The sequence below is a fragment of the Silurus aristotelis genome (genome assembly GCF_946808225.1).
Source record: "Silurus aristotelis genome assembly, chromosome: 12".
Lineage (NCBI taxonomy): Eukaryota > Metazoa > Chordata > Actinopteri > Siluriformes > Siluridae > Silurus > Silurus aristotelis.
The window spans coordinates 7,052,713-7,070,814 of record NC_139585.1 but is presented as its reverse complement, the minus strand read 5'-3'; the positions used below and the strand labels follow the sequence as shown (position 1 = coordinate 7,070,814).

The 18,102-nt window shown below is 38.3% G+C and overlaps 1 protein-coding gene across 10 annotated transcripts in view; it reads left to right on the top strand.

Annotated features, from left to right (window-relative positions):
• Nucleotides 1-18,102, top strand: part of ryr2a (ryanodine receptor 2a (cardiac)) — a 245,986-nt gene that overhangs the window by 215,825 nt on the left and 12,059 nt on the right. For all 10 annotated transcript variants that reach the window (XM_083556368.1, XM_083556369.1, XM_083556367.1 and 7 more), the window contains 16 exons: nt 614-694; nt 2,359-2,447; nt 2,702-2,830; nt 4,057-4,161; nt 4,813-4,894; nt 5,074-5,876; nt 7,128-7,628; nt 8,381-8,448; nt 8,581-8,728; nt 9,041-9,127; nt 10,355-10,585; nt 12,190-12,320; nt 14,930-14,972; nt 15,147-15,280; nt 16,096-16,156; nt 16,278-16,424. In XM_083556368.1, coding sequence (XP_083412494.1) covers nt 614-694; nt 2,359-2,447; nt 2,702-2,830; nt 4,057-4,161; nt 4,813-4,894; nt 5,074-5,876; nt 7,128-7,628; nt 8,381-8,448; nt 8,581-8,728; nt 9,041-9,127; nt 10,355-10,585; nt 12,190-12,320; nt 14,930-14,972; nt 15,147-15,280; nt 16,096-16,156; nt 16,278-16,424 — 2,840 coding nt within the window. The remainder of the gene's footprint in view (nt 1-613; nt 695-2,358; nt 2,448-2,701; nt 2,831-4,056; nt 4,162-4,812; nt 4,895-5,073; nt 5,877-7,127; nt 7,629-8,380; nt 8,449-8,580; nt 8,729-9,040; nt 9,128-10,354; nt 10,586-12,189; nt 12,321-14,929; nt 14,973-15,146; nt 15,281-16,095; nt 16,157-16,277; nt 16,425-18,102) is intronic.

Here is an 18,102-nt window from a genome sequence, read left to right as displayed (position 1 = left end):
CAGGGTCATCTCAGAATCACCCTTGGCCGGGGCTCCCACATTCATTAACCGTGAGAAGCCTTCTGCATGGTTAACGCAGCATTTTATTCCATCCGTGTCTCTACAGCTGCACGCACACCAGTCTGACATTCTTTTTGGCTGAAAAATCCAAACCTGTGCATAAAAAAAAATACGTAAAAGTGCAAATAAGGAAGGAATCCCCATTAATACCATATATGCTTTGACTCAACTATTACCTTTGGACTAAACAGGAAATGATGTCAAAGCTATTAATTGCAGTTGAGTCACCAAAAAGGTAAAGCTGACAGAGGAATCAATGCCTTATTTTCTTTTTAAATAAAAAGCTGGTGTAGATGTTTATATGAGTCGTCCTGTAGTGCGCTGAGAGGCACAGGAACAAGATGCTGCTCAACTCCTTCCATTACCTATATGGTTTTACGCTCTCAGATAGCGTGTAGTGTCCTCCATCAGTATGTGTGTGTGTGCGTGGTCACGTGTACGAGTGTGTGTGAGGGCTATGCTGGACCCATGTGCCTCTCTCAGACGTTGTAGCTGTGTGGCATTGGTTTCCATGCCGACTGTAACACGCGTGTGCTCTGGTCCGGCCGTGCAGGCGAAAAGGTGATGCAGGATGACGAGTTCACATGTGACCTGTTCCGCTTCCTGCAGCTGCTCTGTGAAGGACACAATTCGGGTGAGAAACACACTCTCGGCTCTATCATGAGGCCGCGTTCTGCTCATTACTCTGCAATGTTCTGTACCATTAAACGACGGTTTTGTTTCATTTTTACAGCAACATGGGTATAAATTCTATTTCACATTTGCTGTATAACAGATGCACTTTTTATTTTCGATTATCATTATATATCGGGGATGAGCATCCCCATAACTGAAGCCGAACTCGATGCATAGCCAGCAATACGATTAAAAATGCGATTCGGTGCATCAAAATATGATGCTATGCAATTCAATAAGAGATAGACAGTTCACTTTTATTTCTTTGGTTCATACAGACAGCAAATCGTACATTTACATTTCTAGTGTCTTCTGACTTCTAACGCATGGCCCTTTCACATACAGACCTTTGTAGTGCATGCAAAAAACGCTGAAATTGAACCAGAGGTTTTTTTGCTGTTTTGTCTCCAGGAAGACGCGGCTCTATCTCTGCCATGTTAATCTGTATTCTCTGTGAGTCTCAGGACACGCCTCGGATTCGTAGTGTTGCATATTCATGTAGCAGCAGCGGGGGCCGAGAGAACGTGATCGAGAAACAGTTTAGCGACGAGAAATCAATCTACATATCAAATATTGGTCACAATTTATTGGTCACTTTCTAAATAATAAAAGTATAGAAATAATAAAAATATATAATTATATATAAATAAACCCTTTTTTAACCATGTAAATATGTTAAAAATGATGCATCGCCATACAAATGCCAAATTGTATCCAATGCACAGTTTTTTCAATCAATGTATCACATTGTTAACTTTTATGCAGATGCACTAATGCCGATAGCTGAATCTTACCATCACTAGTCTAAGCTTTTATTGTGCAAATAAATATCAATTTTATTCCAGTTTAAGGAGCTCAGGTAAATCCCAACATCCAGTAGACCAGCATGCCAGTCTGTAAGAATTTTTTTTCAGATGCTGCTGTACAAGACAAAAATAGTGAAAAATATGGTAAATATTGGGTTTATTATGTAGTCTGTAACACTTTAACAGTAATAAACCTTTGTACAGTCAGATCCATTAGTGTTTGGACAGTGATGCAATTTTTTGTAATTTTACCTCTGCCTCCATGCTTGACTATTGTTGTGGTGTGCTTTGGATCATAAGCCTCTCCTTTCCTTCTCCATTATCTTTTTTCCCTACCAGTTTAATTTGGCTTTTCTGTTCTTTATTGTTGCCAGAGGGTTGCGTCTTGAAGGAAACCCTCAGTATATATATTCATGAAGAAATCTCCTGATTGTTAACTTTGACACTGATGCAAGTCCTTTCTTGAGAGTGTTCTCGACTTGATGTGTTGACGATGATAATTTTTTCGCAGAGAAAGAAATCTGCCATCATTCTACACTCTAATCCCCTACTGATCGCTTTATTTTAAATCTATTTTGCTGGAATACAGAGGCAGAATTGCAAAAGAAAAGTGTGTGACTGTCCAAAAGTGGTGTTTCAGACACTATGATTATTACGGGAAGACTGATGTTAAAAAGAGTTTATTTTAACACGAAAAATATAAAAATCTGACATTTTTGTGTTAAAATGTTAAACAATGCAACTAAACATTTCTGGGGATAAAAATGTGCTGTGCTTGCCTAATTATTGTTTTCATAAAGTGTGTGCTATGCCACAGATTTCCAGAACTACCTGAGAACGCAAACGGGGAATAACACGACTGTCAACATCATCATCTCCACCGTGGACTACCTGCTTAGAGTCCAGGTGAGACCCTGCAGGTGGAACAATGTATTTAGCAGTAGTAATAATTAAATTGGCATGTCTTTTCTGAAAATACACTGCATAATAAAAACAAATAGAAGGTCTGCATGTTTGAATGTTTGTTTGCTGAAGGGCCGATTGTTTTACCCACAGTGCATTGGGAGCAACAGGATATTTATTAGCCGTTACACAATCTTCTATTTTTCCAGGAACTGAAATTGATAAATGCTGTTAATTGCAATTTTTCGTTTCACCAGGAGTCCATCAGTGATTTTTACTGGTACTATTCGGGGAAGGATGTGATCGATGAGCAGGGTCAGCGGAATTTCTCCAAAGCTATAAATGTGGCTAAGCAGGTCTTCAATACTCTTACGGAGTACATTCAGGTACTGTTTCCGTAGGTGGTGTTGTGACGGTATATTTTTTACTTCCCGACAGACAGGCATGTAAATACATTCTACTTAAGGGTCTCACACTAGCGAGCTCTGGATTATTTTATCTCATCCTACTGATTTTGATTTACAACACTGCCTGAACTGCTAAATCACTTTAAACCTAAAAGATATGGCACAGTAATTCACAGTAAAACCTGTGTAAATTAGGTTTGGGCTTAGATTATAGAATTGACATTGTTTGTAGCAGCTCATGTGTGGGGGAAAATAAAGTGCATGTTGGCAGAGGTCCATTTAATCCTCAGAGTCTACAAGGAATTTCGCTCGCTCAATCAATTCAGAGAAGTTCTTTCTAAGGACCTCCTGCAAGGAAATAGTGTATTTGAGCCTCAGGTTTCATCATCCAGCACCGTGTCTTCATACTAGTGGTGATCCCGATTATTAAAAGATTTGATGATTCAATAGGAGAAGCCTGATTCAACTACTAATTTTTGAATCGAATCTTAGGATGTTAAGAAATAAGGATCGTGCCATTTTGGTTATATGGGGGTGCTCAATGTGTAATTTTACATAGAACTACCGGTTTTCTCCCAATAAGTTAATATACAGCCTATTATGATAATGCTATAAGTAGAAATGTGAAAAGAAAGACCTTTTAATAAAAAAATTGTATGTGCATGAGTGAACACCAACCCCCCAACATGACGGATTTAAGTGTGACTTTCCAAGATCCATGACCGACACATTAGCATCCTGTAGGCTGTGATTTAAAAAAAGAAAAATGGTTGGGATTTTGTAAAGGTATATTTTGCTCTAATTGAATTCTATGAATTAATTTTTGTCCGTTTTTTGGTGCATTGCTGCTACGCTGCACTTTCGCTTGCACAGGCAAATTAGGCGATTTAATTTGATTTGCCAGCATGTGAAATGCAAATCTCATCTGCAGTTATTTATTTGTTTATTATAGGTTTATCAATCCACAATTTTTTTTATACATTTTGTTTTATCTTTGTGTGATGTTCTTTACATCGTGGCTAATAAACTTCATGAAATAAAAAAGGGGCGGCAGTTTTGGTGGCTTTATTAGAAGTTATAAAAAAACTCCTTTTTGACATCCTTTTCCAATTTAAAACGACTCTATCCAAGTATATAAAAAAAAACGTAAATCCTCAATGCAATGAATAGCAGCCTGTTAAGGTTCTTGTCATGTTTTGCTACAGGGACCTTGCACAGGGAACCAGCAGAGCCTGGCACACAGTCGCCTATGGGACGCCGTGGTCGGGTTTCTCCATGTTTTTGCACACATGCAGATGAAGCTCTCCCAGGTAGGCGTCTAAAAACAGCAAACTGGCACAAAAAAGGGTTAAACCTGTCATGCTCAGTATACAGTACAGACCAAAAGTTTGGACACACCTTCTCATTCAAAGAGTTTTCTTTATTTTCATGACTATGGAAATTGTAGATTCACACTGAAGGCATCAAAACTATGAATTAACACATGTGGAATTATATATGGAATTATATACATAACAAAAAAGTGTGAAACAACTGAAAAATGTCATATTCTAGGTTCTTCAAAGTAGCCACCTTTTGCTTTGATTACTGCTTTGCACACTCTTGGCATTCTCTTGATGAGCTTCAAGAGGTAGTCACCTGAAATAGTCTTCCAACAGTCTTGAAGGAGTTCCCCGAGAGATGCTTGGCACTTGTTGGCCCTTTTGCCTTCACTCTGCGGTCCAGCTCACCCCTAAACCATCTCGATTGGGTTCGGGTCCGGTGACTGTGGAGGCCAGGTCATCTGGCGCAGCACCCCATCACTCTCCTTCTTGGTCAAATAGCCCTTGATGCCTTCAGTGTGACTCTACAATTTTTAAAGTCATGAAAATAAAGAAAACTCTTTGAATGAGAAGGTGTGTCCAAACTTTTGGTCTGTACTCTATATGTACATAATATCCTGCCTGTTTGTAATGATACAGGATTCAAGCCAGATTGACCTCCTGAAAGAGCTCATGGATCTGCAGAAGGACATGGTGGTAATGCTGCTCTCCATGTTAGAGGGTAATAATCCACGAGCTATTCCATATAAAAAAAAAAATATATATATATATATATATATATATATATATATATATATATATATATATATATATATATATATATATATATATATATATATATATATATATTTCTCCACATAGCATTACTAAGTCGTAAAATTCAAATGAGTCTTTCCTCAGGGAACGTTGTCAACGGCACCATCGGAAAGCAGATGGTTGACATGTTGGTTGAGTCTTCCAACAACGTGGAGATGATTCTCAAGTTCTTCGACATGTTCCTTAAGCTGAAAGATCTCACGTCGTCGGATGCTTTCAAAGAGTACGACCCGGACGGGAAGGGGGTCATCTCCAAGCGAGACTTTCACAAAGCCATGGAGAGCCACAAGCACTACACGCAGTCCGAGACGGAGTTCCTGCTGTCGTGCGCCGAAACGGACGAAAACGAGCTGCTCGATTACGAGGAATTTGTGGAGCGCTTTCACGAGCCAGCCAAGGACATCGGCTTTAACGTGGCCGTGCTTCTGACCAACCTGTCGGAGCACATGCCCCACGACTCGCGCCTGCAGACGTTCCTGGAGCTGGCCGAGAGCGTGCTCAATTACTTCCAGCCTTACCTGGGCCGCATCGAGATCATGGGCAGCGCCAAGCGCATTGAGCGCGTGTACTTCGAGATAAGCGAGTCGAGCCGCACGCAGTGGGAGAAGCCACAGGTGAAAGAGTCTAAGCGCCAGTTCATCTTCGACGTCGTGAACGAGGGCGGCGAGAAGGAGAAGATGGAGCTGTTCGTTAATTTCTGCGAAGACACCATATTTGAGATGCAGCTGGCTGCACAGATGTCGGACGCAGGAGAGCGCTCCGCGAGCAAAGAAGAGAATGAGCGTGATAAACCTGAGGAGGAAACCCCAGACATGGGCTTCTTCTCCATCAGCACAGTATGCTCGGCACTGTTTGCTCTCCGCTACAACGTCGTTCTGCTCATGAAGGTGCGATTAACGTTATTGTAAATGTGTTTTTTGCCTAATGACCGATGCACATTGTGCAATTTTTATAGTCGCTGTGATTGTTGCTTGTCAGACTGTACAAACATGTTCCCCTTGTCACGCTGTAGGATCTCAATTGTCTTAATGTGGACATTCAAAAACGCTTAACATGAGATATGCTTAACGTGGGTTAATGCGATATGACAGCGTTTATAAAAGAGCAAAATCAGTAAACACGCTAATAATGAAGCAAACTATGTACAGATAAGCAGATTAATACAGAATATGAACGTTACCTGTTTAATTGCATGTTAAGCACTTTTCACCCGTAGACCATTAAGGAAAAAGCTTAACGTTACTTAATGCGCTGAGACACTGTTTTTAAAAGACCAAACTCAGTGAACACAATAAAAAAAATAAAAGCATAGTATGTACAGACAAACAATTTGGTTGAGTTAGCTTTTTTTTTTTTTTTTTTTGGGGGGGGGTACGCTGTCAAGTTATGGATCTATTAACATTAAGCCATGTCAAGCTTTTTACTTAACAGTTTTCTATGGTAATTAAACACGTAAAAAGCGTTCGTATTCAGAAACTGACGCACACAAGAAAAACACTCGTCCGAAGTTTTACGTCATCAGTCCATGACACGTTCAGTAGCTAGCGGCAAACAAAAACGATCCGTTTAGTTCATTTGGTTCATGACATGCCTTTTTAATAAGAACCTCATACAAACACTCATTTTCCCTTCTTTTGGTTTGACGTAACTGTAGGAGGAGTCACACTAAGGGAAAATGTCTAAAATCTTCTGACCCTGCCAGAGTTTTTCTTGGGAGAAAAGAATTATTGCAAAGGCCAATAATCAGCTGTAAACATGTCAAACAAACTAACAAAGACTAATGATTTCAGCCCAGAATTATAGGAATAGTTTAGGATTTTAAAAAGGTATCTCAGACGACTAAATCGTGGCTAAAATCTCACAGTGTGAGCCCGGCATAAGGGAGGCTTATATATGTAAACATATGCTCATTTGACAGACTAGTACAAGTGCTATAACCCTATTATAGATGTTAACCTCATGTTATTACATTCATTAGAATTTTATATAAAAAATATTCTTATTGAAATGATGCTTATATTCATTGTGTCATTTTTCTGAGCGTATTTTCCATTTAATAACATCAGGATATATTTGATCCACCACATATACAAAATTGAAATCGAAGCATGATGTAACCGAACGTGCTGAAATTTAAGGTGCTGTCCATGAAGAGTCTGAAGAAGCAGCTGAAGAAGGCGAAGAAGATGACTGTGAAGGACATGGTGACCACACTGGCTGCTTTCTGCTGGAATGTGCTCATGGGGCTGCTGCACTTCGCCTTCAGCGTGGCCCGTGGCTTCTTCCGCATCATCTACAACAGCTTCCTGGGTGGAGGATTGGTGGAGGGCGCCAAGACCATGAAGGTGTCCGAGCTGCTGGCTAACATGCCTGACCCGACACAGGACGAGGTGAGAGGCGAGAGCGAGGAGGTGGAGAGGAAACATGCGGAGAAAACGCCCGATGAAGACTTGGCCGACCTCGCGGTGGCTGCCGAAGACACCGACTTGCTGTCTGATATATTCGGACTGGACTTGAGGAGGGAAGGAGGACAGTACAAACTTATGCCACATAACCCCAACGCCAGCCTGACAGACCTGCTTACTACCCCTATGCCACCTACACCTACACCTTCACCTGAACTTCGCAGAAGACACACAGTAAGGGCATATATCACCCAGAATTCCATCTAACATCACTGATATACAAAAACTACAGAGAGCGCTTCACAATCATTAAAAGTCTCCCAAAAAACTGATTTGAAGAGCTTCAGTATTGATTGTATATATTGACTTTTATTGACAGTACAGGTGGAATTATGGTTTAAAATACAATTAATTTTTTTTTTTCGATCGTACATTGACAATAGCGCAGTACGATACTGTGGGTCACTGCCAGGATCTACACATCTCCCACCTTGTAAGATGCCTTAGTATAGTTTATAGAGTGCGGTAGTGAAAATTGCTGAATTTGTTTAATTATTAATCAATTACAGTACACTAATCACCAATTCTTCAAGACTCCTGGGTGGGCTAGGTCTCGACTGTCTCCATCGTAAGTTAGGGCATACCTACTTTTCTGGATCTCGGTGTTAAATTTGACCTGCATTTGCATATAATTTCCAGGATTCCTGGGGCTCTAATTATGACACTAATGATCTGTTGAACATGTTTATTACAAACTCTTATTTTGTCTCCAGAACAACTGCTCTGTCAACACTGGCACACCTTAATCAGCATTTTCCTAATATGTAATGGCACGTTTTTCCTGATTTGTGCTATAAATTGACCACAACTTTGTAAATGTGGCCAAAATGCCCCCAAAATACCGCATATTCAATATTATTATATGTAGACAACATTCTTGAAAAATAAATGTTGTATTTTTTTTTCCTTTTTTTCCTTTTTTTAAGGTGAAGGGTTCATCATCATCAACTGACGAGAAGGAAGAGGAGACCAAGACAGTGTCTGAGAAAGCAGAGTATGATTTCTATACATGCAAAGACCCACACACAATCTTCCTACTGTTGTTCAGTGTGGTGATATATTTCAGAATCGAGTACCTGAGCTTCTACTACTGATTAACAGCAGTGAATATTTGTGTCTGCGACAGAGGCGAGGACGGGGAGAAAAAGGAAAAAAAGAAGGACGCTCCAAAGAAAAGGAAGACACAGTTGACCCGCTCGTCCAAATCAGATGAGCCCGATCTACAAGAGTCTGCCTTCTGGAAGAAGATCATCGCCTACCAGCGCAAGCTACTAGTAAGAGAGCGTCTCATGAATTTGCTAAAAATAAATGGAGTGAATCTCTACCCATAAAAAAGCACTAAAACTACACTAAAACTACTCAGGACTAGTCATGCACTGTCATTCAGATTAGATCAGAAGATGTTCGAAATAGACGTTTAGAAGCTGCTGATGCGTTCTTATTGAGTTCTATTCCCATGGCATGTTATTCATGGGAAGATTCATTCATGGACTTATGGATCATGTCCCAGCAAAATCTCCTGTTATCTACTTCTCCACTGCTGACACAGATGATTTATGATGTTTTCCTTTTGTGTCCTATTACAGAACTATTTTGCGCGGAATTTCTACAACATGAGAATGCTGGCTTTGTTTGTGGCCTTTGCAATTAACTTCATCCTGCTGTTCTACAAGGTGAGTCTGCGCCGTGAGAGCACCGACATGCCGAGTGACAGAACTAATCTCACCATATACTCTATACTGTGTGTAGAATAGATTAGATTAAACTTTGTCACGATTCAGAGTACAAATACAGGGCTGGACATTTGGTGCAACCCAGATGAGGAAGGGTTCCCTCTTGAGTCTGGTTCCTCTCAAGGTTTCTTCCTTATGCCATCTCGGGTTTTTTTTGCTCGCGACAGTCGCCATCGGCTCACTCTTCAGGGACAAACTTACTCTTACAGCATATAAATTTTTATCACCACATTATCTGTGTAAAGCTGCTTTGAGACCATGTTTATTGTTAAAAGTGCAATACAAAAAAAAAGAATTGAATTGAATTAAATGCTTTTAGCATCTAACCAGAAGTGCAAATAGCAATGAATATAAATAAATAAATAAATCTAATATACATAGATATACATAGATGAGAGATGTGTTTGATAAGATTTCTCACCCTCTTCGTAGGCCGTGTTTAGGGTACATGTTTTTAATCGAGAGTAGCTCAATTCAGTTCACTCAATTTTTGTTATGCGCTTTTAACAATGGACATTGTCTCAAAGCAGCTTTACAGAGATAATGTGGTAATAAGGAATGTACAAATTTATGTCGTATAATTGTAAGTTTGTCCCTGATGAGCGAGCCAGTGGCGACTCTTTGAAAATCCCCCAGACTACCAACTGTATCTCAGTGGCTTAAAGACAATATTTCCTTTTTAAAATAGGCAAAAAAAAAACATTTCTATTAGAGAAAGTTTTCCAGTAGAAATACAGTGACTGAATTAAAAATCAACAAAAGATCAACAAGAAGCTTTCAATGTATAGCATTGTGCTGAAGCTTCAGATTTGCTTTGTATTCTTTGTTTCATTGCAGGTTTTCCTATGGGACGTTTAGTGCTCCCTATACCTGTATTTGTATACAGTATTTTATGTCTTATTATCATTTTCAATGTCCCTACAGAGATTTTCTGTATAAAACTACTACAAACTACAATAAACCCAAACAGGCAGTTACTAAGGATGAATGAGTGAGCATTGTTAATACATTGTAATGAAATTAGTTTGCGTGACCCTGTAGGGTCCCAGTCCCAGTGCAGGTTTATCTCCGACCAGATGAACACTGTACCTGAAATATAATATCTGTTTATTCCTAGCACAGGTTTTAATCTATTGGTTTTATATACTTGCTGTCTGCTGCTTGCAGGTTTCCACTTCATCTGCAGTAAAAGAGGAAAAGCAGGTGGTGTACAGCTCATCATCGCTGGACAGTGGGCTGCGGTGGGACACACAAGGCGACTCTTCCAACGATCGGCCCGTTACTGTACACTTTGTCCTAGAGGAGAGTAGTGGCTACATGGAGCCCACACTGCGCATCCTCGCCATCCTTCACACCATCATATCTTTTTTCTGCATCATCGGGTACTACTGCCTAAAGGTGGGGCTCTAATGCCTGTAAAGGACAAACGTCTAAACTATAAACATAATCAACTTTAGTTTAGAAAATTAATAGTTTGTTAAGTGACATAATGTTTAAAATTGTGTACACACTATAAGCCAAAATATTCATGTTCTTATTTGTAGTGTTTCCAGTATTGCTGTGCTGCGATCAGAAAATGATGTGTCTTTATACCCAGTTGCCTTTCATTACATTCGATTTGTAGACTGTACCTGTAGGATAATTAGGATATGTACATAAGTAAAATTTTTCATGTGAAACAGTACATTTTCCCTACATGATAATGGGCTTATACTGCATATAAAGGGGTTTGTAGTTTACATTTCTTTATTTTTACATTTACAGTTTAGCAAACGTCACTATCCAGAGCAACTTACAAATATCTCAGTTATACAGCTGAGCAACTGATGGTTAAAGTTACATCTGCATGCTATTCGAAGAGGAGATGTTGTTTCTCAAGAGACTATGATGATGATGATTAAAGAAATTCGACCCTGAAAGAGTTGAGCACCTGCGCGCTCAACGCTTTATTCTCATATTGCTATGATTTAATTCTAGTAACTTTTTTTCTTAAAATACTACGACTTTATTCTGATGTTCTGTGTTTTTTTTTTTTTAACATGACACTGAAACACACACCGTAGTGAAGTGGTAGCTCAGTGGATAAGATGAACCCATGAGGTCATAGGTTCATATCCCACCACAAGCTGCCACTGCTGGGCGCTTAAGCAAGATCTGTCGATATCCTTGGGGTTGACCAGTGGTCGCGATTTCAAACTGCACAAAAAGGCGATTTTAATAAATAACAATAACAATATATACAACAATAAATAACAATAAAAAACTATTCTGAATAAATTAGGTTTTCTACATAATTGCTGTAGCTGTTTTCGACTTTATTCTCAAAATATTTCCACTTTATTCCAGTAATTTCAAATTTATTCTCAAAACATTTCGACTTTATTCCTGTAATTTTGACTTTATTTTCAAATATTTCGACTCTATTCCCGGAATTTCGACTTTATTTTCAAATATTTCGACTCTATTCCCGGAATTTCGACTTTATTTTCAAATATTTCTACCTTATTCTCAGAATTTTTTTTTATTTTTGACGTGGCACTAAAACGCTGTCATACTTCCCAGTAACTTAAAAGAAAAAAAATTATCTTTGACTTGAATGTAAATATTTAGGTTTTCTTTCTGTATCCCGAGAAGAGACAAACTGGTGGAACACGGCGGGAAACACTGGTGCTGGTTGTCATTTTATGGTTTAATTTATTGCCATGAGGGTTTATAATCCGCAGATTTTCAACTTCTGTTTACCTGAATGCGATAATGTGATGAGCCGCTAACTATCAGTCGTTTGAAAATAATGGGATGGAACTGTTCTGAGGAAGTGTGTTTTATTGCGTCGAAAAGCTGTAATAATAAAATATCCATTACCATATTATTTTTTTGGCCATCAAGAACTTTTTAATGGGCTTCTGCAGTCGGTATGGATCCATTTCTTAGCTCCAAAAATCACATCTACACAATCCAGTTTGCTAAAAGGCACATACGTCATCTGTCTCTGTCTTGTCCAGGTTCCCTTGGTGATCTTTAAGAGGGAGAAGGAGGTGGCCAGGAAGCTGGAGTTTGATGGGTTGTATATTACAGAGCAGCCATCAGAGGATGACATTAAAGGCCAGTGGGACAGACTGGTCATCAACACACAGTGAGTTAAAGGCATTTTTAATACACACACACACACACACACACACACACACACACACACACCTTCACAGGGGAATGCCAGATAGCAGCCCAGACCATTACAGATCACTGAGCATCTATTACTGAATAAAAGAAGTTGCACCAGGCATCCAGGAAAATAATTACGGCTTAAATACCAGCCATAGGCAATGGCAGTGGAGGTTCATCTCCAGCTTAGTGTTTATTTTTGTTTGAAAGAAAAAAAGCAGATTACACTGTTGTTGTACATAAAGATAAGCCACTGCCTCACCTGGTTTCTTCTTAACAATTCAATATAATCAGCATAGCATTATGTTTTCCTTCTATATGGTTTTTAATTATTATTGTGTTTAGCTTTTACTTATATCACTCCCTTTTTATATTCAAAGCAGTGTGTAAAACACCAAGACAAATGCCAGCTGTCAAACACAACTGGAAAGCTCATAAACTACCATTTGCATTGACTTTTTTTTTTCCTGCTTAAACAGATATCAGTCGCTTTTCTCTAAAACACAATATTTTATGACAACAGAAATGTATGTCTGCATTCATGTCTGCAGTACAAGAACTAGATTAATGATCATAAGCAGTGAGAATTAGTTGTACATCTCTCTCTGCAGCATTGTAATAAGGAAAACCGTACCTACTGTACTGCATGCAACAAATGTACCTCCTCCTCCTCCTTCTGCACTTGGTAAATTTAGAAGGTGTTCGGTGTCCTTAACCACCAGCTGCAGCTTGCAAGGGTGAAATGTATTTGTTCAAAAACACCACTACTCCTACTAAGTATGTGCATCTCTATAACTGAGGCCGATGCGATTCGCATCTCGAAGCATAGCCAACAATACGATACATTAAAGACACATATAAACCTACACGATGCGATACGATTCCCTCCTATTACGATGCAGTGCGATTCGATTTCGATTTGATTCAACACAATTAAATTTGATGCAATGAAAAAAACATGATGTTATGTTTTACAGTTAGTTCGCTTTTATTTCTTTGGTTCAGACAGACAACAAATCATACATTTGCTCAACTGCCTTCTGACCGCTGACACATGGCCCTTCCACAAACAGGCCTTTGTGGTGCAATAAATAAATACAAACAGAGGTTCTTTACCTGTTCTGTCTCCAGGAAGATGCAGCTCTACCTCTGCCATGTAAATCTGTATTCTATGTGACTTTCAGGACACGCCTCGGGAAACAGTTTAGCGAAAAGGAATCAATCTACATCTAAAATATTGGTCACAAATTATCTGTCAATTTATAAAATAATAAAAATATAGCGCATCTACTAATAATTATATATAAATAAGTCCTTTTTTGCAAATATGTAAAAAAAAAAAAAGAAAAAGAAAGATGCATTGCATACAAGTGCTTGTAAGCGTTGCACAATTTTTCAAATTGATGCATCGCATCGTTAACTTCATGCCGATTCACCGAAGCAAATTTTTTTCTCTAGATATGAAGCGTCACAAGAGTCTTATTTCGTGTCTTTGACCTAAAATCGTGTTTTGGTTTCAGATTTACCACGAGGACCTTATTATGGGTTTTACAATATTTAAAATGTTTTTTGTGGCACAAAATACACCAAGGCTGTGAAGTTACTAAAATGATAAAGAAAAGGAATTTGATTTTAACTTGTCTCAGGTACATTACAGCACAGTGAAATTCTTTCTTCGCATATTCAAGCGATGTTAGGAAGCCATGATGCATCACCCCTGGTGCACAGAGGGTTAAAGGCCTTGCTGAGGTGCCCCAAAAAGGCCGAATTGGTGATACTGGGGCTTGAACTCACAACCGTCTGATCGGAAACCCAAAGTTTGCAAAAGAGTCAGTTTGAGCTGAAGGCCACACAAGGGTTCCCAAATGGTTGTCGGCTATTATTGTCTTTTGACTGCTTTTTCTGAATTTTTTAATGAAACCTCTCACCCCCCAGATGGTTGCGCCCTATATGCCTAGTTTTACCTATTTCTTGAAACTAGTGTTTGGAAAATCGGAAATTGGTTCTTTGAAACGTTCATCAAAATGAACAAAAATGTTTCATTTTTTTTTTTTATTTAGTTAATTTAATTTCTTTGTTCAGAAATAGTAGAAGATTTTATTTTCAATACGCAGATCCCCCAACATGTCTACATGCACAAACTTTGACTGTAGTTCCAATAATAAAATTAGGGCAATGAGGCTAAGGACAGATTATGATGAACAGAATGAGTCGCGCTGATCTTCTGATCCGTACAGTTAGTTCTTTTGTCATGTGACCATGATTATTGTAACAATAATGTCAAGATTCTGACCAAAAACCTCTTTTATGGAAGTCAGGTGATAAAAGAACGAACAACTCGGACCATAGGACTCAATAAACGATGTGATTCTGTTTCCTGTGTATAACCTACAGAGATGTTGCGACGCTTTGCTCATGCGCGTCCAGTAGAACATAAATGAATCACTCTTTGAAACGACTCGTTCTTCTGAGTCACATTAAAGACTCGTTCAAAATAAACGAATTGTTCATGAACGACCCACCAGAGTGTACAGTGCGTTATACTCTTTTCCTCATACGTGTGTATTTTTCTTTGGTTCTCAGGTCCTTTCCAAACAACTACTGGGATAAGTTTGTGAAGAGGAAGGTAGGACAGCAGGCTGAACAGCACTGGCACATGCAATAAAGCTGCTTCCTTGTGTTTGATTATTCATTTAAATATTATGATGAATGTGTTTACTGTAACAGTAATTCAGTGACATTAAGGATTATCAACAGGTATGATCAGAATGTGTGTGTGTGCGTATGCGTGTATCTACAGGTGATGGATAAATACGGAGAATTTTACGGCAATGACAGAATCAGTGAGCTGCTGGGGATGGACAAAGCTGCGCTGGACTTTAGTGATGCCCATGAGAAGAAGAAACCCAAGAAAGACAGCTCACTAGCTGCTGTGTGAGTTTAAACACGTGGGAGTGTGAAATGTCCGTGCACGTGTACGTGTGTGTGTGTGTGTGTGTGTGTGTGTGTGTGTGTGTGTGTGTGTGTGTGTGTGTGTGTGTGTGTGTGCGCGCGCGTGTTCAAGGTTCAGACAGCAGCAAAATATTTCACAGTGTCAAATCCGCAATAGCAATGGCTCTCAATTCAGGGTGTATTTTAAACATATTCCAGCAGGGGGCGGTAATCACTAAAGGTCACACGATTTACAAAAATCACACGATCTACATTGAGGGCAGGTATATTTTTAGGTTTATAAACTTTAAAGAATATTTTCTATTTGGTAGCTAAATTTTCCAAATTATCATTATTGTTATTAATTTTATTATTATTAGTAGTAGTAGTTTTTTGGGGGGTTTATTTAGTAGCATATTTTGGATAATAATTTTTATTTCTCTTGTCCGTTGCTATTGTTGGTTGGCTGCTATTTCAAAGCAAGTCATTTTTGTTAAGTCAAAACCATTTGAAATATATAAATATAAATATATATATATATATATATATATATATATATATATATATATATATATATATATATATATATATATATATATATAATATAACTATATCAAAAAATACATGTGCTTGTATAAAACATGTCTGTTATTTCTTTAAGTGAAATCTAATTATGAAATTATTTCTCCGTTTACTGAGATTTTCTCATTTTGTTATATATTTTAGGTAATCTCTCTCTCTCTCTCTCTCTCTCTCTCTCTCTCTCTCTCTCTCTCTCTCTCTCTCTTTCTCTCTCTCTCTCTCTTTTTCACTAACAGATTGAACTCTGTTGATGTAAAATACCAGATCTGGAAGTTAGGAGTCGTCTTCACAGATAATGTAAATAACTTCTTCCAGGCAATAAAGCATTATACTTATTAATAAAGCACACCAGCATGACCTTGTTTGTATTTTTTTATTGTGTGTGTGTGTGTGTGTGTGTGTGTGTGTGTGTTTCTAGTCATTCTTGTACCTAGCGTGGTACATGACCATGTCCATCCTGGGCCACTACAATAACTTCTTCTTCGCTGCTCATCTGCTGGACATTGCCATGGGCTTTAAGACCCTGAGAACCATTCTGTCTTCTGTTACTCACAACGGCAAACAGGTAAAACTCCCTTTTTCTAGTCAAATTGAAAATCCTTTGCTTATACACACTTTACACACAGAGAAATCCAATGTTAGCTATAGCCTTTCCATAAAATCCAGGACTGCAGCACATCTTCTGTAGTTATATTTCAGTCTGTAGGTGTCACATTGCGTCACATCCGCAAGGTCATTAAAAAAAAAAAAAGGCTGAAATGTTTTACACGGATTGTTCGATGTCTGAATCTTTTGTTGCTAATTTCTACATTTTCCGGTTTCTTGGACATTTTTGACCTCGCATTCCAGCTCCAACCGAATCACTGTCTGTGGAACTGTTCAGATCCGATACGTACTTTAACCTGCGCTGACCGAATAAAAAGGCAAAACTGTTTTTATAGTCAGACGCAATTCACCAGCTTTCACAAAATCCAAACAATGTTACAAAAGAGTCTAATACAGATGAGTTCAGCACGACCACTACGGTCCTTTTCAATCACTAGATTGACAGTAGTAATTAAAATGTATGAAATTATAATCAAACAAATCCTACAGTTTGATGGAAAAACTCACATGCGAAAAAAAAATAAATGGGGGGGATCCAAGCAAATACTTTCAGAACATACATTTGGACAATAGGTCCGATTTTTATGCATTATCTCATTGACGTACATGCAAAGAAATGTATGCGTGTATGACAATCCGTACAGTTGATGCATTTGCATTCATGCATCTAAAATAGACAGAATGCTGTCTGAATATTTTGTAAGATTTTCCTTTCATTTGTAAGAGAAACCTTCGTTTCTATAGGTTTATAATATTTAAAATATTTAATTTAATTAATATTTAATATAACGCTTTTTCATTTCTACAGTTTCATGCGAGAGACTATAAGTTTTGTTGCTGAAATGCCAGTCAACGATAATTAGCTTGTACTTGCCAGGCACGTTATCTAACTTCAAACGTGTGTTAATGTCAATAAATGAATATAAAGCATCTAAAAGCATCCTGATTTCTACCGATTTTTTAAACCAAAACCTTATTATAAATGAGCCAGTGTTTGTAAACAGTACAGGTGGCATTTATTTATTTATTTATTTATTTTTAAGCGTAGGCTTGTGATCTGGTACCTGTTAAAGTGACTCAGAGAGCAAAGGAGAGTTCATAACATGCCATAGGTTTCAAAGGCAAAGACAACAGTCTGTCTTCCTCGAGGGGGAGCAGATTTGAGTCATACATGTTGCTTAAAGGTTACAGGAACAGAACAGGGTTTCAAAACTGTTTTGGTTTTGTTGGACAATAAATGCAGCATTTCAAATACAAAAATACAAAATTAAATGAAAAACCAAGCACCTACAGAAAGCCATTGGGAAAAGAGCGACAAAGTGATGCAGAAGAACAATCCAATAACATTTCTCCTAAACGTTATTCTCCTTAGTTGGTGTCACTTCAACTTCGTTCTCCATTTTGGCATTGGATCAGGTTGAGATCGGTGACAGTGGAAACTATAGCAGATGTCATACGTTATTTTCAGCCTCATGTAATCATGTCTCAGTGAGTGAAGGATACAAGGAGACACAAACGTCTGCAAAATGCCTTCACAAGGCATATATTTTTTATATAATTTATTTTTGTGTGCTAAAGATAATAGACTTTGATTTCATATTTGAGAATAAGGAGGAGTTAAGAATTTTTAATCAGTG